The sequence below is a fragment of the Phyllobates terribilis genome, unplaced genomic scaffold, assembly GCF_046119375.1.
Source record: "Phyllobates terribilis strain yellow unplaced genomic scaffold, ASM4611937v1 Scaffold_10__3_contigs__length_209671492, whole genome shotgun sequence".
In the NCBI taxonomy this organism is placed as follows: domain Eukaryota; kingdom Metazoa; phylum Chordata; class Amphibia; order Anura; family Dendrobatidae; genus Phyllobates; species Phyllobates terribilis.
The window spans coordinates 18330449-18353742 of NW_027362770.1; the positions used below are offsets into that span (position 1 = coordinate 18330449).

The 23294-nt window shown below is 45.9% G+C and overlaps 1 protein-coding gene across 5 annotated transcripts in view; it reads right to left on the reverse strand.

Moving 5' to 3' along the window:
• The window catches only part of DOCK2 (dedicator of cytokinesis 2), a 1661574-nt gene that overhangs the window by 1170898 nt on the left and 467382 nt on the right, over window positions 1-23294 (reverse strand). For all 5 annotated transcript variants that reach the window (XM_073649510.1, XM_073649507.1, XM_073649509.1 and 2 more), the window contains exon 11: window positions 19002-19077. In XM_073649510.1, coding sequence (XP_073505611.1) covers window positions 19002-19077 — 76 coding nt within the window. The remainder of the gene's footprint in view (window positions 1-19001; window positions 19078-23294) is intronic.

A 23294-nucleotide genomic window follows, 5' to 3' on the forward strand; every position in this document is an offset into this window, starting at 1 on the left:
GTCTCACCGCAATCAGGCAGTGTTAAAATTAATAAGCCTTGGAGATCGTAGTCAGACAGCTGAAGAGTTGTGGACAGCTCTTCAGGCAGAGTTTGAGAAATGGCTGTCTGCACTGAACCTGGAGCAATGGAAGGCCATGTGTGATAACTGTGCAAACCAGTGGCAACCCTATGCCTGGGCAACTTCAGACACGTGCCTTGCATGGCTTGCATACTCAACCTGATGGTACAGCAAATTCACCACCACTATCCTGGCAGAGCTGACTTTAGTTTCTCACAAAGGAGCTGAAGACACTGAGTGGCAGTAGGAGCAAGTTTCTCCAGCATGACCTGTTTTTATTGTTAGATATCAGAGGGAGAAAATAACTGGGCTTTTCCAAGGTGCCATATTGCATCTTACGTCTTATAGACCCTGCACTTGCGGTCTTACATTCTTACATTCTGACGGGCCCACCAGAAAACCAGAGAATCCTCAGTTTGGCCCTGGCTTCTCCATCAGGAGAGTTCATAGTGCAAACCTTGCAAGTTGTGATGATGATGAGGCCATCCATCACCTTAGTTTTTTGTTACTTGGTATGCAAGCGCAAGTATGCAGCCAGCCAAACACAGGCCGCAATACTAAACTGCCACATTTCTGGAGAGATGTTTGCTCTTGAAATGTTGCCTTTTAGGCTCATGGAGGCGGAAACTTTTCATAAATTCATGGTGGCGGCGGCTGGGTCTCCATACTCTGTCCCAAGCCGCCACTATTTCTCCCGATGTCATCCTCGCCTTCCACAAGCACGGTTCCCAGAACATTACCCATTCCCTCCCCAGTGCACTTAGTGGGAAGGACCTCCTAACCACAAACACATGGACAAGTGAATGTGGCCAGGAATGTACATCTCACTGACGCATTCCACTGGGTTAATATTGTGGAAGCTGGGACCCAGTGGGAACCTGGAACGGAACGCGTCCTCCCGATGCAGAGGATTGCGGGCCCTGCCAGGGTGCTTCAATGCAATGTTCATAAGGTAGACAGCAGCAGTGGTTGGTCTCCTAGACAATGAGCAAATTATTCATGATGAGGTCATCCATTTCCTTAGCTTTCTGTTACTTGGAATGCAAGCACAAGTATGCAGCAAGGGGCCACAATACTAAACTAGCACATTTCTAGACAGCTGCTTGCACTTGAAATGTTGTCTTTTAGGCTCGTAGAGGCAGAAGCTTTTCACAACCTCATGGCGGCAGCCGGGTCTCCATCCTCAGTCCCCAGCCACTATTTCTCCCGTTGTCATCTCTGCCATCCACAAGCATGGGACCCAGAACATTACTACTGGTACTTTTCTGTGGGAATCTACTTGGCTCCTACCAGCCTGGAATATTTCCAGTGAACTATAGCAAGACGCCATGGTATTAGCAGTGCCCTCAGTACCAGTAGCGAAGCCATCCACAATTTCCTTCTCAGGGAGTTTATTTAGTAGACGGAGTGGCTGCCCAAATACATTAGTTTCTCACAAAGGAGATGAAGATAGAGTGGCAGTAGGTGAAAGTTTCTCCAACATGTTAGATATCACAGGGAGAACAGCAGCACAGTGGCTCAGTGGTTAGTACTGAAGCCTTGCAGCACTGGGATCCTGGGTTCAAATCCCACCAAAGACAACATCTGCAAGGATTTTCTATTTTCTCCCAGTGTTTGTGTGGGTTTCCCCCTCAGTAAAAAAGCAGCCATAGAGTGTCCAGGAACCTTCACTCAGATTTTTCTTAGCCATGGCTGGTTCTCGGCAGGGTTGAACGGGCCCACCAGAGAACTGGAGAATCCTCCGGTGGGCCCTGGCTTCTCCATCAGGAAAGTTCATAGCGCAGACCTTGCAGTTGCTAAGGGGCTCTTTAGCAGGGGAGAAAGGTGGTTCCTCAGAATCAAATCCTCTGGTAGGCCCAATATTCTTCAGTCTGATACTGCTTCTTGGTGAGAGTTCTATTTCACCACAGCCATATTCTTTAGCTCAGTGAAAGGACTGGAATAGAGGGAAACTATATCTACTCCGGCTGTCATTTCTTCCAGGAAGTTCTCTAACCCGGCTTTTTGCATAACCAATAGCAGCTCGTCCAACATCAGCTCACACTTCTCGGTGTTGCTTAGTCACAGACAAAGATCTTTCTTTACGTCTTGAATTTAATCACTACAGAGTTGAATAATGGCGTGATTTGCAATGCGTTTTGAGAAATAACGTACATAAGCAAAGCCACGTTTTAGGTCACTAAAGGTCATCATTAAGCGAAACTCATACAGCTTTCCCACAGACTGAAAGAGGAGTATCAAGACTTTCTAAGACAGGCAAGAGTTCCCTGTCCTCCCCAAGAGAACGACTGTCCATGTTCTCCTCCTCATCCTCCACCTCCTCATTATCACCCAATCCGTGTTGAGAAGAGATGAGGCTGGGCTGTATAGTTCCTTGCTCTGCCTGCAATGCCTCCTCTGTTTCAGTAGACAGAGAAGCTGGATGGTGCCGCTAATTATGGCATCATCGCTGCTCACCATATTAGTAGCCTGGGAAGCTCCGTAGGTATTACCCCCTTCCCAGGCTTCAAACATCTGCCCCAGCCATCTGCTTAACCTCCACTAGAGACTAAAATTACAAGGAACCCCACGCCAATTTTTTTTTTAATAAATCCTTTATTTTAACACTAAATGACAAGTACAGTAACCAACACTGTCACTGTACTTATTATATATGTGATTGACATATTTCTATCTATCTAATCTATGTGTGATGCTCTATTTTTTCTGTTCTAAATTGTCGGGTACCAGGGCTCAGTTCAGTCAAAGAGAGGAAGTGACAGAGCAAGGGCCTCTGCATTGGGCTCTGCTCTGCAGGCAGGCCTGAAAGAGCGGCCGGAGCCTGGAGGAAGGAGAAGGAAGGAAGAGGAGCGGAGGAGGCTCCAGGAACAGGGAACAAAGGGACCCCAGGGGTGTGGACTGGCGAGTCGCCACTGCACGCCCGAACCTACCTGCGTAGGGGGGTCAGGCCAAAGGGGGAGACAGGTCCCCGAAACTAGTGGAGGCGGGGAACTACCCTCAGCTAGAAACTGGAGGCTGTGAAATTTTATGTGGCGCAGCCCCTCGCTACACCCGCTAGGAAGGCAGCACATAGGGTCAGTGAAACGGCACCAACGTTTACCGGAGAAGGCCCGAGGCAGCTGGACAGAAATGAGGTCACTGGCAGGGTGTGACAGGCCAGAGAAAGGACATACAAAGGGGGTCCTGTGAAACGCTCCAAAGTTATCTGGGAGTAGACCGAGCCCCTCACCTGGTGAGCACAGTGCGACGTGGGACGTTATGACCAGCTGGAGTAATGTGGATAAAGAACTGTGAGTAAAAACCCTGGACTGCATTACAGGACTCTGTGTCGTTACTGCTGCTCCCACGCACCATCACCCCCAACATCCGCATTCGCTGCCCTGAGGCTATACTCCTCCCATGGGGAGTTATACTATTCTCTGCTGCATCCACAACACCAGCCTCAGCGGTCTGCCCTGCAGCGGCGGTTCATTCTGACCGCAATCCATGGGTGGCGTAGTCGGACATTTAATCATAAAAACCCCATAAATAGACTGCCACTGGTTTGACCACCCTGAGCCATGGGACCGGGTCGCCGCCACGGCGACTGCAACCCCAAGCATCCACAAAAAGGCCCGGTTCCGGGTTCCCCACACGGCCCAGGGGGCGCGTCACATGCACCCTCCTATATACACTGCCTGCCTGTCTGCCTACATATTCTGCCTGCCTGACGTTTAATTGAGCACTGTTGCCATTGATTTGAGCAATTTTTGACCTTCTGCAGACCGCCGGGGGGGGGGGACTGCCAGAAAAATGCTCGAGTTTCCCATAGACTTACATTGGGCTCGCTGCTCGGGTCGAGCACCCGAGTATTTCAATGTGCTCGACCCGAGCTTCGAGCACCCGAGCATTTTAGTGCTTGCTCATCACTAATGGAGACCCAATCAGGATTGTTCACATTTAAAAAAATTAGGACCTAAGACAACCATCTGGGTGGCCTACAGATTTAAGATGGTGGAGTTCAACCTCTTAGCTTTGTCACTTTGTCATGTGCAGGAGTAAAGAATCTTTTACATGACCATAACTGTTGGACTGAGGGCTGGCTGCAGTGCTGAGAGAGGGGGAAGTACAGTGAAATGGACAAACTGCTAGACAGTGAGTGAAGTGCAGGCGGAGATGTTACGGTTTATTGAGAAACATGTGGTGTGCTCAGTGAAACAAACAAAGCAGGCATGTCCGCTTCTGTTACAGCTGACGGACTCTCACTCAGCCTTACTGGAGTGAGTATACAACCTTAGGTTCTGCGGTCAGAGACCTGCGTGACAATTCTTGGTAACAGAGGATGAGGAAGAAGCAGTAGATGTGTTTGATGGGGTGGCTGGTGGTTGATTATTGAAAGCCAATTTTGAGTTTATCATGTTTATGTACTCCTTTGTGGAGAACAATATCTGCACCAAATAATTAATTTTGCTACAGTATAACTATTCTAATGGATGGAGACCAAAATCTTTTCCGCTACAGACAACCCAGTAGATGGAGACTCAATCAGAAGTGTTTACATTTCCCTAAATTAGGGCCTAACACCACCAAAATGGTATCAATTTCACAAGAGTAGAAGTAGTTTAAAGGGGACAGAAACCTCTTCCACTACAGCCAAACCCAATAGATGGAGACCCAATCAGGACTCTCCACATTTCCAAAAATTAGTGGCAGACACTAGCAAAGTGGCATTAATTTCACTACAGTAGAAATATTGTAATTAGGACCGACACCTCTTCTAGTACAGCCAACCCATTAGATGGAGACTCAATCAGGAGTGTTCACATTTCCCTAAAATAGGGTCTAACACCACCAAAGTGGCATCAATTTTACCAGAGTAGAAGTAGTTTAAAGGGGACAGAAACCTCTTCCACTACAGCCAACACAATAGATGGAGACCCATTCAGGATTCTCCACATTTCCAAAATTTAGTGGCAGACACCAGCAAAGTGGCATCAATTTCAGTATAGTAAAAATTGTAGAATTAGGAACGACACCTCTTCCCCTACAGCCAACCCAGTAGATGGAGATCCAATCAGGATTCCCCACATTTCCAAAAATTAGTGTCAGACACCAGAAAAGTTGCATTAATTTCACTACAGTAGAAATAGTGTAATTAGAACCGACACCTCTTCTAGTACAGCCAACCCAGTAGATGGAGACTCAATCAGGAGTGTTCATATAGGCCCTAAATTAGGGCCTAACACCACCAAAGTGGTTTAATGGAGACCAAAACTTCTTCCACTACAGCCAACACAATAGATGGAGGCCCAATTAGGATTCTCCACACTTACAACAAAGAGTGTCAGACACCAGAAAAGTGGCATCAATTTCACTCCAGTAGAAATTGTAGAATTAGGAACCAAATCCTATTCCACTACAGCCAACCTAGCAGACGAAGACTCAATTAGGAGGGCACTATCCTCTCCAGTCGTTCACCATGTGTCAGACTTGTACTCTGTTGTGCAGGTGCACAAACTGGTCTAAAAAATGTGTGAAAGGACTCACAGAAATTTCTTCTGTCACTGCTGCTGCTAATATTTTGGCGCTGACGAATTGACATGCCGGAAGTTGGAAATGTAGAGCTGTGATAAACTCTGTGTGCCTCACTTCTGGCTTGGGGAAAACCTATTTTAAGGTTGTGTAAAAGTGTGTTTTGATACTCCAACATTCGAGGGTCCCTTTCCAGGGCGGGAAGCATCTGGAAAAAATGTACTCTTATGACGTGAATCTAACAGAGTAGAAACCTAGTAGTCACTCACACAAGCATCACTGGAGCTCGGTGCTCCGCGAGGATCTCCGGGTTGCTCAGGCGAGAACTCGGGTCCCCTCTTTGCATGTTTGGCACTCTTTAGAGAGCCAATGAACATGCAGGGATTGCCTGCCATGCACTGTAATGCCATAGCCATGTTGGTTGTGGGCATTACATTGATTGGCTGGCCGCACTGCATTATTATGCCTATATAAGCCCTGGCGCCGCTATGCCCCTCACAGTGTACCCACCGGAATCAGGCAGAGTAGGGAGGGGTGCTGCTGCATAAGGCTGTGTTCACACGATGCGTATTTAATGCGTTTCCGCGGTGTTCTTGCAGTTGCGTAAACGCCGCGGAAACGCATGAAAAACGCATGGTAGAAGGGAAGCAATGTTCCCCAATTGAAATCCGCATGTGCTGTGCCCATGATGCGGATTTTTCCGCAGCGTAAATGCTGCACTCAAAAGTCCGCAGCATGTCAATTAATTTTGCATAAACGCGGCGCCGCCATTGACTTGCATTAGAACGCGCCAATTCCGCAAGACTGCATCTGTACTTGCGTAATTGGTGCGTTCTAATGTGACTCTCCTCCACACCCAGGTACCATTAAAAAAGCTGTAAAGCAAGAATAAAATAAAAAATATATATATACTTACCATCTGTCGGCCCGCGCAGCGCTCCTGCTTGGTTCCCGGCACTTGCAGTGAGTTGAAGGACTTGCGCTGACGTCAGAGTCATGTGATGGGTCACGTGACGCTGACGTCGGCAGGTCTTTCAATTCAAAGTTGCCGGCAGCCGGGAGAACGGATTGAGCAGGACAACGCGGGCCATCAGAGGGTAAAGTATACATGTGTTATGCACACGCCCGGGCTGAGCGGCGTGTGCGTGTGATTGTAGTGATTCCACTGGACCATGAACCGGAGAGTGCCTGGAGGGGCGTGACTAAGTATCTGGCCGATCCGACCAAGATGGCACGACGGCATACGACGCCAGTGCACCAGGGAGAAACCGGGCAGAGGGACCAGGTGCTACTCCAGGTCAAACTCCGGACACGGGGGTTGACCCACACAGGGATTACTGGATCAGGCTGGTTAGGCTGGCGCACAGACTGGAGGGTATAGGCAGGCACGACTGGTATGCAGGCAGGCGGGTAAAGGCAAGCGCAGCTAGAGTGCAGACAGGGAGGCACTAGCAGGTAGGAACACAGGCGGGATAGGACCCAGTACACACTGGGACTCAGGAACAATACAGGTAGAGGGGTACAGGCAAGCACAGCTAGAGTGCAGACAGGGAGGCACTAGCAGGTAGGAACACAGGCGGGATAGGACCCAGTACACACTGGGATTCAGGAACAGGCAGGTTAGGCTGGCACAGACTGGTGGATATAAGCAAACACGGCAGGTATGCAGATGGGTGGATACAGGCGAGTATGCAGGCAGGGAGGTACTGGCCGAAAGGACAGGCTGGAGCACAGAAAGGTTAAGACCCAGTACAGACTGGGTCACAGAACCGCAGATGCGGTAGACAACCACAGCAGAGAGGAAACGCCCGAAGCGGTGGGCAAGAACAGAGCAGGACGGGGCTGCAGGAGCAGCGAGCACAAGCAGGGCAGGACAGGACTGCCGGAGCAGCGGGCAGAAGCAGGGCAGGACAGGACTGCCGGAGCAGCGGGCAGAAGCAGGGCAGGACAGGACTGCCGGAGCAGCGGGCAGAAGCAGGGCAGGACAGGACTGCCGGAGCAGCGGGCAGAAGCAGGGCAGGACAGGACTGCCGGAGCAGCGGGCAGAAGCAGGGCAGGACAGGACTGCCGGAGCAGCGGGCAGAAGCAGGGCAGGACAGGACTGCCGGAGCAGCGGGCAGAAGCAGGGCAGGACAGGACTGCCGGAGCAGCGGGCAGAAGCAGGGCAGGACAGGACTGCCGGAGCAGCGGGCAGAAGCAGGGCAGGACAGGACTGCCGGAGCAGGGCAGGCTAGAACCGCCGGAGCGGTAAGCAAAGGAGTCAGAGCAGACTAGAACCGCCGGAGCGGTGAGCAAAGGAGTCAGAGCAGGCTAGAACCACCGGAGCGGTGAGCAAAGGAGTCAGAGCAGGCTAGGCTGAGTAGGGGGGACAGGGCTCTGTTCACACGGAACAGACAGGAAGGAAAAGGCAGAGCCAGACACCCACAGGGTACTAGCAGAGAAGTAGCGAGTGGACCACAAACTCACAAACGGGAGTACAGAGACAACAAGCAGGAGTTAGGTACGAGTTCAGACTCTGCAGAAAAAGGAAGGGAACGGACATAGAGGCAAAACAGGTAAAGGATAGGAGAGAGTTCAGACTGGAACTGAGTGTACGGAGGAGACCGACACTGCAGCGGAATACAGGAGCGGGTCTGGGAATACGGCCCCCAGAGAGGCAGGATGAACAGGCAAGGTGCGTGTTCAGACAGGACAGACAAGATACAGGAGCAGGTCTAGGTAATCGGCCCCTAGAAGGCGGGAGGAACAGGCTAGGAGCGTGTTCAGACAGGTCAGACAAGATACAGGAACGGGTCTAGGTAATCGGCCCCTAGAAGGCAGGAGGAACAGGCTAGGAGCGTGTTCAGACAGGCCTGGAAATACAGCCTCCAGGATAGGCAGACAAGAGAACACAGAACGGGACCTGGCACCTTCAGAGTGCAAGCACACACTGAATGAAACACTATGCTCAGGCAGGGATAGATGGGAGCAGCTGAGCTATATACCAGGTGACAGACAGCAATAGGCTGAGGACGCACAAGGGGTGTGACCCACAGCAGGTACAAAAAGCAGGAAGTGATCGGGCGCCGCCCTTAAGCAGCAGAAACAGACACAAACAGACAGCATGGAGGGAAGCCAGAGAGACATTCTGGACAGGAGATCAAGTGCGCGCTCTTGCACAGTGGGAGATGGACCACTATGCAAGGACGCCGCCAGGTATGTTACAACATGCATTTTTTATTTTTACCATTCTCCCGGGTCACACTATATAAATCCATGCTGTTTGCATGGATTTATATAGTGTGACCTAGTTGTCAAGCACTTTCCAGGTGATGCTAAAATCGCCTGGAAAGCGCTTGTCAATCCACATGTGGAAACGCATGTGGAAACGCATGTGAATCCGCATGTATTCCGCAGGAAAAACGCATGCACAATCTGCATGCATTTTTTCTGCCAGGGAGATGCAGAAATGATGCAGAAATTTTCTGCTTCATTTCTGCATCGTGTGCACATACCCTAAGGGAGAGATCTGCTTGTTTATAGTTAGTATAGGTATTCCACAAAAAAAAAAAAAAATATATATATATATATATATATATATATATATATCCATCTGAACTAACAGTCCTTCTGAGGAATAATCCAGCGGCATATAATCAGTGCTAGGCAGGCAGTGTATGTGTGCAAACTGCAGTGTATGATACATCACAAGAGGGTCCATTGAATGTCCTGTCTGCTTCTGCTGTAATAATTACAGATATTTGTAGACATAGCCTCAGATATTAGGGGCCAGAGAAATTTTTTTTTTATTTTAATCCTGGATATTTGCTTAAAAAACAATCCAGAGTACACTATTTTTCTCCATTTGCTTGTTCTCACTGCAGAATAAAGCCATGTCTGTTCCATATTTCAGTGATAAAAATCCAGAAAATTGAATTGAGCGTGGAAAATATTGGCCTTTTCCATTCTGTTGCAGTGTGTCTGTCAAGCTGTTCACAGTAGGTGTCAATGAAGAATAGTATTAGTAAATTACATGTCTGCTATTTAAAACTGTCATTCTCTGTCAGACATATCACCTATAACACTGTTCCAAAATCAGACATTTCTTCCATTTTTATTCTGTTGCATTGTGTCGGTCAAGCTATTCACACTAGGTCTCTGTGAAGAATAGTATTAGTAAATTACAGATCTGCTATTTAAAACTGTGGTTCTCTGTCAGACATGTCACCTAAAAGAGTAGTCCAAAATCAGACATTTCTTCCATTTTCATTTCATTGCAGTGTGTCTGTCAATCTATTCACACTAGTTGTCAGTGAAGAGTAAATTATAGGCCTGCTATTTAAAACCGTGATTTTCTGTCAGACATATCACCTATAATAGTGGTCCAAAATCAGCCATTTCTTCCATTTCCATTCTGTTGCAGTGTGTTGGACAAGCTATTCCCACTAGGTCTCTGTGTAGAATAATATTAGTAAATTACAGGCCGGCTATTTAAAATCATGGTTCTTTTTCAGACTTATACACATAACTGTGTTTCAAAATCAGCCATTACTCGTGAATGTGGAAAATATTGTCCTCCATTTAAAATTGGGCAAGGTGCATGGTAAGGGACAGGGAAGTGGACATGATGGTGATGGTGCATGCAGAGGTCGAGGACGTGACCGTGATCAAGCTGAAATTGTGCCACAACAAACACCCACATCTTGTTGCTCGATCTTCCTATCCCAATTACTAGGGGACCGCAGAACACCACTATTGAACACAGAGCAGGGTCAAAAGGTTGTAGGTTGGATAGCAGATAATGCTTCCAGTCACATTGCCACCACCACCAAAACAACTCTGTCTTCCACACAGTCAAGTCTCAGTAGCAGTGAGTCTGGACCGCATATTCCTCACCCTGATACTCCTTCCTCCCATCATGCCAAGTGCCTGGAGACAACTGATCACACACTTGGACACTCATAAGAGCTGTTCACTTTTCCATTTGTAGATTCGGGCCTCTTGTACGGCCAGCTTCTAGTGAGTCAAGAGGAGAACACGTGTAGCCATGCCCAAATATTGGAGTAGCCACGGTCACATGAAGGCGACGGTGGGAAAGTGCAATTACTGTCGCAAGAGATGGATGATGATGATGAAACACAATTGCCATTAAGTCAGGAGGAGGACCAGGGTGTGGAAGTGGAAGACGAGGTAGTGGATGATATAGTAACTAACCCAACCTGGCAGGGGGACATACAGAGTGAGGACAGCAGCACACAAGGTGGGGAGGCATAGCACCACAACAGGCAGGAAGAAATAGTGTGGTGGTCACAGACACAGGGAGGGAAAGCATTCCTTTCCATAACCTGATGGCGGCGGACGTCTCTCGGTACTTGGTCCCCAGCCGTCACTATCTCTCCCGGTGTACCATCCTCACATTACAAGAGCATGTGTCCCACAACATTAGGCGTGCCCTCAACAACGCAATTACTGGGAAAGTCCACCTAACCACAGACACATAGACAAGTGCTTGTGGGCAGGGACGGTACATATTGCTGACGGCACACTGGGTTAATATAGTGAATGCCAGGACCCAGTCGGACCTTGGGATGGAACACATCCTCCCAACGCCGAGGATTGCGGACCCTGGATCAGTCAGGGTTGCTCCCACATATTACAGCTCCTATACCTCCTCCAACTGCTCCTGCTTTTCAACATCTATCTCCGAAATTACCACATCAGTCACAAGCTGGAAGCACTGCAGCACTGCCTCGGCCAAGCGGCAACAGGCTGAGATGACGCCAATATGCTTAGGTGACAAACCGCACAACGCTGAAGAGTTGTGGACAGCTCTGAAAGAGCAGGCAGATCTGTGGCTGACACCGCTGACACTACAGCCAGGCATGGTCGGGTGTGACAATGGCCGGAACCTGGTGGCGGCTCTGAGGCGAGGAGAGCTCAAACACGTACCATGCCTGACCCATGTGCTTAACCTTGTGGTTCAGCTGTTTCTCAAAACCTACCCGGATCTGCCAGATCTGCTAGTCAAAGTACGCCACCTGTGTGGCCATTTTAGAAAGTCAGCTACAGCTTCCACCGCCCTTGCCGTGCATCAGCAGTGTTTGCAGATTCCAGCTCACCGACTGATCTGCGATGTCCCCACGCGTTGGAACTCTACATTGCAGATGTTAGGAAGGATTTGTGAGCAGAAGAGGGCAGTTCTTGACTACCAGAATTAACAAGGCCATTGGTATTCAGTTCAGACTCCACACATAAGACCTCAGGAGTGGACATGGATGTCAGACATATGTAACATCCTCCAAAACTTTGAGGACTCCACCAAGATGGTGAGCAGCGATTACGCCATAATTAGCGTCACCATCCCACTTCTCTGTCTTCTGAAATGCTCTCTGCTCACAATTAAAGAGGATGCATTGCATGCGGAGCACGATGAGATGGAGCAAGGAACCATACAGGGTGATTCCACACAGCTCAGCCTCATCTCATCCCAACGTGGATTGGGTGACCATGAGGAAAAGGAGGAGGAGGAAGAACAGGAGCTAGTTTCCTGCAATATAGACGGTACTACCTACACAACTGTCATATTGTCTGTTCAGCGTGGATGGCCTGAGGACAGGAAGGAGGAGGAAGAGGAGGAGGATGAGGAGGAGAGCATGGCCAATCGTCCTCTTGGTGAGGACACGGAAGTCGTGCCTCTTTGCAGTCTGGCACACATGGCTGAGTTTATGTTACGCTGCCTTTCCAGTGACCCTCACGTTGTCCAAATTTTGGGTGACAGTCATTACTTGTTGGTGACACTTCTAGACCCACGCTAGAAGGAAAACTTTCTGTCTCTTATTCCCAAGCTGGACAGGCCTAATAAAATGGGGCAATACCCTTGTTGCAGAATTATTTAAAAAATTCCCATCTGAAAACGCACAGTTCGTTGCAACCCATAGCACAGGCCCTGAGGAGCGGGGTACTCTCCCAAGGAGGGAAAAGTTTCGGAAGATGGTGAGGGAGTATCTCCGTGATTCCTTTGTGCCTTATAATTATTGTGTATCCAAGCTGGACACGTGGCATGAACTGGCTCTTTACGCCTTGGAGATCCTGGCCTGCCCTGCCGCTAGCATTTTGTTAGAGAGGGTTTTTAGTGCCGCTGGTGGAATTATAACCGATAGGTGCATCCACCTATCAACTGAAAATGCTGACAGGATGACTCTTATAAAAATGAACAAGGGCTGGATTCGGACAGACTTCTCAACACCACCGAATGATAGCAGAATAACATAAACTCAAATACAGTGTCTTTTTTTTGGAGGTCTAACTCTATTCCCATGCACCTCTGTCTTCACACCCAGACATGGGTATATGCTTCCTGATTTTGTCTATTTGCTCTTGTCCTCCTCCTTCTCAGCATCCTCATCCTCTACCACCATATCACCACCATATGTACCATATCAACATTTCTACGTCTCTTGCAAGGGACATTGGAGTTACTCCAAATTTTTGGCAGCCATTGCTTCACTGCATAGGCAAACAGTATGGGGGACCCACTTCCTAATAATGGGAACATTGTTTTCAGGAGGCCATCTGACCTCTACATCTCTTGCAAGGGGCATTGGAGTTCCTCCAAATTTTTGGCAACCCTTGCATTCACTGCATAGGCAAACAGTTTATAAGACCCACTTCCTAATAATGGGAACATTGTTTTCAGGAGGCCCTCCGAACTCTACGTCTCTTGCAAGGGGCATTGGAATTACTCCAAATTTTTGGCAGCTGTTACTTCACTGCATAGGCAAACAGTATGGGAGACCCACTTTCTAATAATGGGAACATTGTTTTCAAATGGCCCTCCGACTTCTACCTCTCTTGCAAGGGGCATTGGAGTGCCTCCAAATTTTTGACAGCCATTGCAGTCACTGCATAGGCAAACAGTATGGGAGACCCTCTCTTTTCTAATGGGAATATGTAGTTTCTGAGGCCCACCTCTATGTGTCTTTAAATTCTTAGTAGGATTTTTCCTATTTTTTGGCAGCCGTTGCATTCACTGTATGCCCTTCAACTGTCAACTATCAACGTCAATGGCTGCCCACTCTCCCCAGTCCCTCAAGCTCGCTGCCTTGGGGTAACCCTGGACTCGGAACTCTCCTTCAAACCACATATCCAAGCCCTTTCCACTTCCTGCCGACTCTAACTCAAAAATATCTCCCGGATCCGCACATTCGTAAACCATGAATCTGCAAAAACACTAGTGCACGCCCTCATCATCTCCCACCTTGACTATTGTAACCTCCTGCTCTGTGGCCTCCCCTCTAACACTCTCGCATCCCTCCAATCTATCCTAAACTCTGCTGCTCGACTAATCAACCTGCCCCCCGCTATTCCCCGGCCTCTCCTCTCTGTCAATCTCTTCACTGGCTCCCCATTGCTCAGAGACTCCAGTTCAAAACCCTAACCATGACATACAAAGCCATTCACAACCTGTATCCTCCATATATCTCTGACCTAGTCTCCCGTTACATACCTGCACGCAACCTCCGATCCTCACAAGATCTCCTGCTCTACTCCTCTCTTATCTCCTCCTCCCACAACCGTATACAAGATTTCTCCCGTGCTTCCACCCTACTCTGGAACTCTCTACCCCAACGTATCAGACTCTCGCCTACCGTGGAAACCTTCAAAAGGAACCTGAAGACCCACCTCTTCCGACAAGCTTACAACCTGCAGTAACCACCACTCCACCATACCGCTGCACGACCAGCTCTACCCTCACCTACTGTATCCTCACCCATCCCTCGTAGATTGTGAGCCCTCACGGGCAGGGTCCTCGCTCCTCCTGTACCAGTCGCTGTCATATTGTGTTCAAGATTATTGTAATTGTTCTTGTATTATACCCCTTTTTCACATGTAAAGCGCCATGGAATAAATGGAACTATAATAATAAATAATAATAATAATAACTGTATAGCAGACCCTCTCCTTTAAAACGGTAACATGTCATTACTGTGGTCCAGCTCTATGTGTCTTTAAATTGTTAGTTGGGTTGTTCCTAAATTTTGGCAGCCGTTGCATTCACTGCATACCCTATTACTGAATAGCAGACCCTCTCCTTTCTAATAGGAACATGTCGTTACTGTGTCTCAGCTCTATGTGTCTTTAAATTGTTAGTAGGGTTTTTCCTAAATTTTGGCAGCCGTTGCACTCACTGTATACCCTATTACTGAATAGCAGACCCTCTCCTTTCTAATGGGAACATGTTGTACTCGTTACTGTGGCCCAGCTCTATGTGTCTTTAAATTGTTAATGGAGTTTTTCCTAAATTTTGACATCCATTGGACTCACTGCATACCCTATAACTGTATAGCAGACCTTCTCCTTTCTAATGGGAGCATGTTGTACTTGTTACTGTGGCCCTGCTCTATGTGTCTTTAAATTGTTAGTAGGGTTTTTCCTGAATTTTGGCAGCCGTTGCACTCACTGCATACCCTATAACTGAATAGCAGACCCTCTCCTTTCTAATGGGAACTTGCTGTACTCGTTACTGTGGCCCAGCTCTATGTGTCTTTAAATTCTTAGTGGGGCTTTTCCTAAAATTGTTCAGCCATTGGACTCACTGCATACCCTATAACTGTACAGCAGACCCTCTCCTTTCTAATGGGAACATGTCGTTACTGAGTCTCAGCTCTATGTGTCTTTAAATTGTTAGAAGGTTTTTTCCTAAATTTTGGCAGCCGATGCACTCACTGCATACCCTATAACTGAATAGCAGACCATCTCCTTTCTAATGGGAACATGTTTTACTCGTTACTGTGGCCCAGCTTTATGTGTCTTTAATTTGTTAGTGTGGTTTTTCCTAAATTTTGACAGCCGTTGGACTCACTGCATACCCTTTAACTGTATAGCAGACCCTCTCTTTTCTAATGGAAAATGTGATGTATTCATGTACTGATGATGGTTCTGTTGATGTATTCATGTACCAATGATGGTGCTGGTGATGTATTCCTGTACCAATGGCAGTTTTGGTGATGGATTTTTTTACTGATAGTAGTTCAGGCAATGTATTCTTGTACTTATGATGATTTTGTTTGCTGTTTTCACATCTCGATGGTAGTTCTATTTATGTATTCCTTTACTATTTGTGGTTCTGGTAATGTTCTCCTTGATACGAGACAGCGGGTTATGCTATATACTGCAATATTTTGGTATTGCAGTATACAGTATGTTATGGGTCCGGGTGGTGGAACCTCTGTGCTGTGATACAAGGAGGGACCAGAGGGGCGTAACTAAGTGCCTACCCAGACCGACGCTGGCTACACGGTGACTTAATTGACTCCACGAACCAAGGAGGGACCGGGAAGGTGGACCAGGTGCCACTCTGGGACCGACCTAGTGTGATAGTAGGCGACTCCCATGGAACTGATGGCCGAAACCGACAGGCATGCCAGATGAGCACGGCAGGTAGGCAGACAGGTGATGCAGGTAGACAGGTGTTGCAGGTAGGCAGGCAGGTTTGGCTGGCAGACTGACAAGTGGACCCGGCTGGTAGACAGACTGGCGGGCACGAATGATAGACAGGCTGGGTGGACACGGCTGATAGACAGGCTGGCGGGCAGCACTGGGACCTGAGGGCTGTAGAAGTGTAAGAACACAAAAATACAACTTTGCACAGGCACCTCCATTTTAGAGGAGGTGCCTTATATTGGGGCAGTCCTCCAGCCATTGCCTGGTCCATGTGCTCAACCTAGTGGTTCAGCGGTTTCTCAAAATCTACCCGGATCTGCCTGAGCTGCTTGTGAAAGTACACCCTGTGTGTGCCCATTTCAGAAAGCCACCTACAGCTTCCGCCACCCTCGCCGTGCTACAGCAGCGTTTGCAGCTTCCAGTTCACCGACTGGTGTGCGATGTCACCACGCGTTGGAACTCAACATTGCATGTGTTGGGAAGGATTTGTGAGCAGCAGAGGGCATTTGTTGAGTACTAGATTCAACAAGCCCGTTGGTATTCAGGTCAGTCTCCACACATAAGAGCTTATGAGTGGGCATGGATGTCTGACATTTGTGCCAACCTCCAAAACTTTGAGGACTCCACCAAGATGGTGAGCGGCAATAATGCCATAATTAGTGTCACTATCCCGCTTGTCTGTCTACTAAAAAGCTCGCTGCTCACAATTAAAGAGGAGGCATTGCAGGCGGAGCACAATGAGATGGAGCAAGGAACTATACATGGAGATGCTACACAGTTCAGCCTCATCTCATCTCAATGCAGATTGAGTGATAATGGGGAGGAGGAGGAAGAGGAACAGGAGCTGGTTTCCTGTGCTACAGATGGTACTACCCACACAACAGTCATACTGTCTGGATAGCCTGAGGAGAGGGAGAACAAGAAGAAGGACCTTGCTGAGGAGGAGGAGAGCATGGATAGTTGTCCTGTTGGTCAGGTCATTAGCTGTAGGCAGTCTGGCACACATGGCTGACTTTATGTTCCACTGCCTTTCTCGTGACCCTCGCGTTGTACGCATTTTGGCCAACAGTTATTACTGGTTGGTAACATTTCTAGACCCATGCTACAAGAAGAAATTTCTATCTCTCCTTCCCGTGGTAGAGAGGTCTAATAAAATATTGCAGTACCAAAAGGCCGTTGTTGAAGAATTATTTTAAAAAATTCCCATAGAAAACACTGGCGGCAGTTTGTTGGACAACCAAGGAGTACAGACGAGAGAAACACAAATACGAAGAAGCAGAAGCAGGTGAACAGTGTCAAAGGTGTGGGACAGTTTTCTCAGATCCTCACAGCGCCCAGGCTCTGATGCACGGGGTACTCTGACAAGGAGGGAGAAGTTTTGGAAGATGCTGAAGCAGTACTTTACCAACATTCTCCATGCCTTATAACTATGTCAGAACAGGTTTTTAGTGTGGCCAGGGGTATTAATACTGGCGCATCCACCGGTCAATTGAAAATGCTGACAGGCTGACTCTTATCAAAATGAACAAGGGCTGGATTGGGCCAGACTTCTCAACACTACCAGATAATAACAGCAGAACATAAAGTCAAATACAGTGTTTTTATTGGCGGGGTCTATTCTCATGCACCTCTTCACACCCAGACATGGGTATACACTTTCTGATTTTGTCTATTTTATGTCACCCTCCTCCTTCTCCTTATACTCACTCTCCACTACCACATCAACAGGGTGACCATCATGCAGCACCCATATAATTTTTTAAGGGTGTTTATGATGCCCATAGGAAATATGTTTAGGGGCCTACCTCTAATATTCTGTATGTTATACAGTATGTTCATGTATACCGTATGTTCATGTATACCCCCCACGTGAAAATGTTTTTCAGCCCATGCACTTAGTGCATGGGCATTACCAGTATAGGAGACCCATTCCTTAATAATGAGAACAATTTTTTTTTTACTGAGGTCCTCTTCTAAGTCTCTTCAAAGGAGAATTGGAGTACATCCAAATTTTTGGCAGCCCTGCCACTCACTGCATACGCAATAACAGCATAGGAGACCCATTCCTTTATAATGGAAACATTTTTTTTCTGAGGCCCTCCTATATGTCTCTTCAAATAGGTATTGTAATGCGTCCTAATTTTTGGCAGCCCTTGCAGTCAGTGCATACGCAATAACAGTATAGAAGACCCACTCCTAATGGGAACAACAAAGCATAGCCGGCTGATGGCCTTACTAACAATAGTTAGCCTTGTAAAAATAGGCTTTGTGACTTTCAGAGTCCGTCCTTCATAAATGAAACAGGATGTGTCTGATCATGTCTCACACACCACATGGCCAGATAAGGTAGCAAAATGTTAAAATTACATTTACTGGTGAATGTATTTTTCACAGTTGAAAGCAATGCAAAAGTGCAAAAAAGCATCAATAACGCTACATGTGAACATAGGTGTGGAGGAGCATTTTCGTTTTTGGTTATTTATTTTGCCTTATATTCAAGTCATTGCCCTGGAAAGAATTTTCTTTAACATTTTTTTCCGGAAAATGGATTTTGGCTTCATTTTTGTATGTTTTATTAGGAGTCAGTAAAAGAGGCGTAATACTCTGACAACATTGTTCACAACAGTAACTTGGGAGTCAGAAATGCTTCCAGGGGTCTTCCACATGCTGTTCCCATGTAATCTGACCTCTGTTTCCATCGATTTGACCAATTTTAAGGCTCCCTCCAGACCTCCGGGGGGGGGGGGGGCTGGAAAAATGCTCGAGTTTCCCATTGACTTACTTTGGGCTCGTTACTTGAGTCGAGCACCCGAGCATTTTACAAAAATTGTACACGACATGTTCTTTCTATCTAATCTATTAGTTTAGTAAACTATATTTGGTAATAAGGCATAGTAAAATTAATAACATATAAATGAAAAGTTGTCTGCAATGCTTTATTAACAAAATGACTAATTCTTAAAAAAAATTCATTTTTAAAAAGCAAATCATATACATTTAAAACTTACGGCTGGAAGGGTATAAAATGTTGCTTTTCTTCATCGCTTTCAGTTTTTCCTTTCATCATATCTGTGATATCCATTACTGATGAAAGTAAATATTTCAAGGTCAAAACTTAATGTATTAATAGTATTTTTGAAACATGACTGTTAAATCTGTTGTTAAAATGCAGAGAAATTAAAACATATCTAAAAGTGGGAAAAAAAATAAAGTGTTCTAAAACCTTAAATATCATAAATTCATGTGCTCTTGTCAACATTTAAATGTAGCACCGAGAAGTCATGGAATTATGTACCGTAAATCACAGTATCAATAGACATGTTAATTAGAGATGAACAAATCTTTTGAAATTTAAATTCGCCAGCTTTGCTAAATTTTCCCTAAAAATTTGAGTTGCAGTGAATAAATTTGCTGTGAATCTCAATAATACAAAGTCACTAATTGCCAGTAAATACGTGTATAACACTTTGAAATCTCATAAGACTGTACTGAACCCTTTTTAACTCTTTAATGCAAACCCAGTCTTATTTATGTCCAAGTAACCTATACCTATTTCCCTAAGTTCAAACGAATAATAATCAATAATAACCAACAGCCTATTTAACAACACACTGCATTGGCAGACCTTTAGGTTGCAAAAACAGTTCAAAAAATATTCCCTTTTGAGCAGATGACTTGCTGGTGATTATACATATTTTTTGCATAAGAAAGGTGGTGTGATTTTTCACAAGTGGTTGTGCAAAAATTATCCATGTCTGCTGAGTATCAAAAGTTTTTTTCTTTGCTAAATTAAGAAATAACAGCATTTCACAAGCTCTCAAAAGTTTTCACTTGATTTCCTCTTTAAGCTTCCAGTTTTGAAAGTAAAGTAATAATGAATGCTATGACTTTTTATCGAGCCTTACACAAATTATCCTCTTTTTGAGTAAAAAGGAACATGCTTTTTTTAAAGTGAAGAAGCAATGTTTGCCAGCTAGCCTTTAAAAAAAGTTCCCTATTTTGGGAGCTGTTTCATGTTTGTGTACCCTTCAGGAAAGTAGGTATGCCAGCATTGGTGCAGTCTAGCTCTATAAAGCAAAGTTTGTAGTCGAGATGTTTGGCTGGCTTGGCTATGTGTTTTCAGCAACAGGAACCACATGATGGAAAAGTATGACAGGGCAGGCAAGAAGATGTGTGGTACTATACAGTCAGAAACCTCAGCAGCAGCACACTAGAAAACACAGTGGGCAGTAAGGAGATGTGTGGCAATGTAGGGCCTGCAACAGAAGATTTAGCAGTTCTGAAGTATTGATGACCTGATGGGCAGAGCACATTCTTGAATGTGCGTGGGCCATCACCACTGATGACAGCAGAATAATGTAGAAGACAGACAATGGGCAAATTTAATCATTAGCATCAGTCATAAATGAGTGAAAGTTGACTGAGATGTATGCCTGATTTGTTAAAAATAATGTAAGGTTTTTCAAGTTTGAAAAATTGGAAAACCTTGATCCACTGGGATCTGCTGTATACTCTCTCTGGCATTACACTGGAGGCTATACATGATAGTTGTTACAAAGCTAACTGTGCCAGTTCTTGCAACAGATCCAATCTGCTGACCCAGAAGTCCATGGAATCAGTGCTCAGGATATCTACCTGAGCAAGGACACAATATGGAAATAATCGAGACCTGGGCGTTTGTCTAGAAATATCTAACAGCAGCAGCCGGCAGAACTGGAATGGAGCCTCTTGTGCTATATGCACTGCAGTCTGCTATATACCCTGCCTGACTGCCTATATACACTGCCTGCCTGATATCTCTGCAGATGGAATAATTAGTCCTCAGAAGGACTGTTTGTTAAGATGGATATGTGTAATGTACGGTTTTTCTCCCTACACTACCTAATACACAAGCAAATCTCTCGCTAGCTCAGCAGCACTTCTCCCTACTCTGCCTAATTCTGGAGTGACTGTGATGAGCACAGCGGCGCCAGGTCTGATATACACCTGATGACGCTGTGCGGACAGCCAATTACTGTAATGCCCACAACCACCATGGCTGCGGCATTACAATGAGTGGCAGGCAATCCCTGCATGTTGATTGGCGCTCTAAAGAGCGCCAAACATGCAGGGAGGGGACCCGAGCATCTGTCCGAGCATCTCGCAAGTACTCGGCAAGCTCCGAGCATTTCCAGTACCGAGTACTTGCGAGTATGCTCGCTCATCACTAGTCGGTAGCAAAGTGGACTGATCAGAAAACTGTCTCAAGGTTTTAAGTCAGAGGTTACATGCTTTGACTGACACAAGTGATGTGAAATATGTCATTACACCTCCCATTTCCTTCCCATTGATATGCTTCCCAGAGAAAATGGAGGCCAAATTTGACCTGACCTGTGTTTGCTAGTACTCCTATCGGGACAGTGGCCAGCAGAGTCAGTGGTGAAGCTCCAACATTCTGCTCATAGCAGATCAGCAATGACAAGCATGGGGTTCTCCTGCAGACTTTCCAAAAATGGGATTCTGCTCTTCTAGCACTTAGGGGTTCTATATATGGAGCCCGTAAATTATTCTATGAAAATCTGCGCTCCAGGAGGCAAATAGCGCTTTGTCCCTCCCGAGTCTTGTTGTATAGCTAAACAGTACTGTACAGCCACATATGGGATATTTCTACATTCAGCAGAAATTTGGGGTTAAATTATGGTGTTATTTTTAAACATTTCCCAATGTGAAAATTTAAAATATGGGGCTAAAACAAAATATTGGTGGTAAAAATGTAGTTATTTTTTTTCTTCATTGCCCAATGGTATAAAATTCTGTGACCAACCGGTGGTGTCAATATGATCGCTGCATCCCTAGATAAATTTATGTGAGAGGTGTAATTTGTAAAATGGGGACTATTATGTGGGATTCTGGGGCTATGCCAATGTGACATGGCACCTTCAAACCAGTCCAGCAAAACTGTATGGTGCTTCTTCCCTTCTGAGATTTGCACTGTGCCTTAAAAGTAGTTTTTGACGACATATGGTGTATTGGCGTACTCAGGAGAAGTTGAAAAACATATTTTGTGGTTTATTTTCTTCTGCTATCATTTTGAAAATTAAAAAACAATTGGGATAAAACACCATTTTTGTGGGAAAAATATATTTTTTTGCTTTTCACAGACCAATATTATAAAAATTCTGTAAAACACCTGTGGGTTTAAGGTGCTCACCAGACGTCTAGATAAATTCCTTGAGGGGTCTGGTTTCTAAATGGGGTCAACTGTGGGGGCTTTCCACAGTTTAGGCACATCAGGAGCTCTCCAAACGTGACATGACACCTGCAGACCATTCCATCAAAGTCTGCTTTCCAAAACGTCACTACTTAAATTCTGAGCCCACTGTGCACCCAAACAGTAGTTTACTCCCACATATGGGGTATCTGCGCACTCAGGAGAAATTGCACAACAAATTTAGCACTTCATTTTCTTCTGTTAACCTTGTGAAAATAAAAAAATTGGGGCTAAATTAAGATTTTGTGGGAAATAAGTGATTTTTCTATTTTCACGGCTCTACGTTTTAAACTTCTGTGAAGCACCTGGGGGTTCAAGGTGCTCACCACACAACTAGATGATCTCAGGGGTCTAGTTTCCAGAATGATGTCACTTGTGGGGGTTTCCACTGTTTAGGCACATCAGTGGCTCTCCAAACATGACATGGCATCTTCTAATTATTCCAGCAAATTTTAAATTCAAAAAATCAAATGGTGCTAATTCCCTTCCAAGCCCTGCCATGTGCTTAAACAGTGGTTTTCCCCATATTTGGGGTATCGGCATGCTCAGGAGAAATTGTACAATAAAGATTGTGGTCAATTTTTTCTGTTACCCTTATGAAAATAAAAAAATTTGAGACCAAAGTAAAAAAATTTTGAAAAACGTTTAAATATTCATTTATTTCCTTCTACATTCCATTAATTTCTGTGAAGCACCTGAAGGGATAATAAACTTCTTGAATGTGGTTTTAAGTACATTGAGGGGTGAAAATTTAAGAATGGCGATGGTGTCACTTTTGGGTGTCATACAGACCCCTAAAATGTCACTTCAAATGTGATGTGGTCCCTAAAAAAATGGTTTTGTAAATTTTGTTGTAAAAATGAGAAACGTCAACTTGTAACCTTTCTAACTTCCTAACAAATAAAAATTATGTTTAAAAAATTGTGCTGATGTAATGTAGACATGTGGGAAATGTTGTTTATTAACTATTATATGTTGTAGCATCGGCGTCTCTGCACCCTGACAGGCAGAGACGCCGTCCCCCTTACCGCCACGCTCTTGGCCCGGCGTC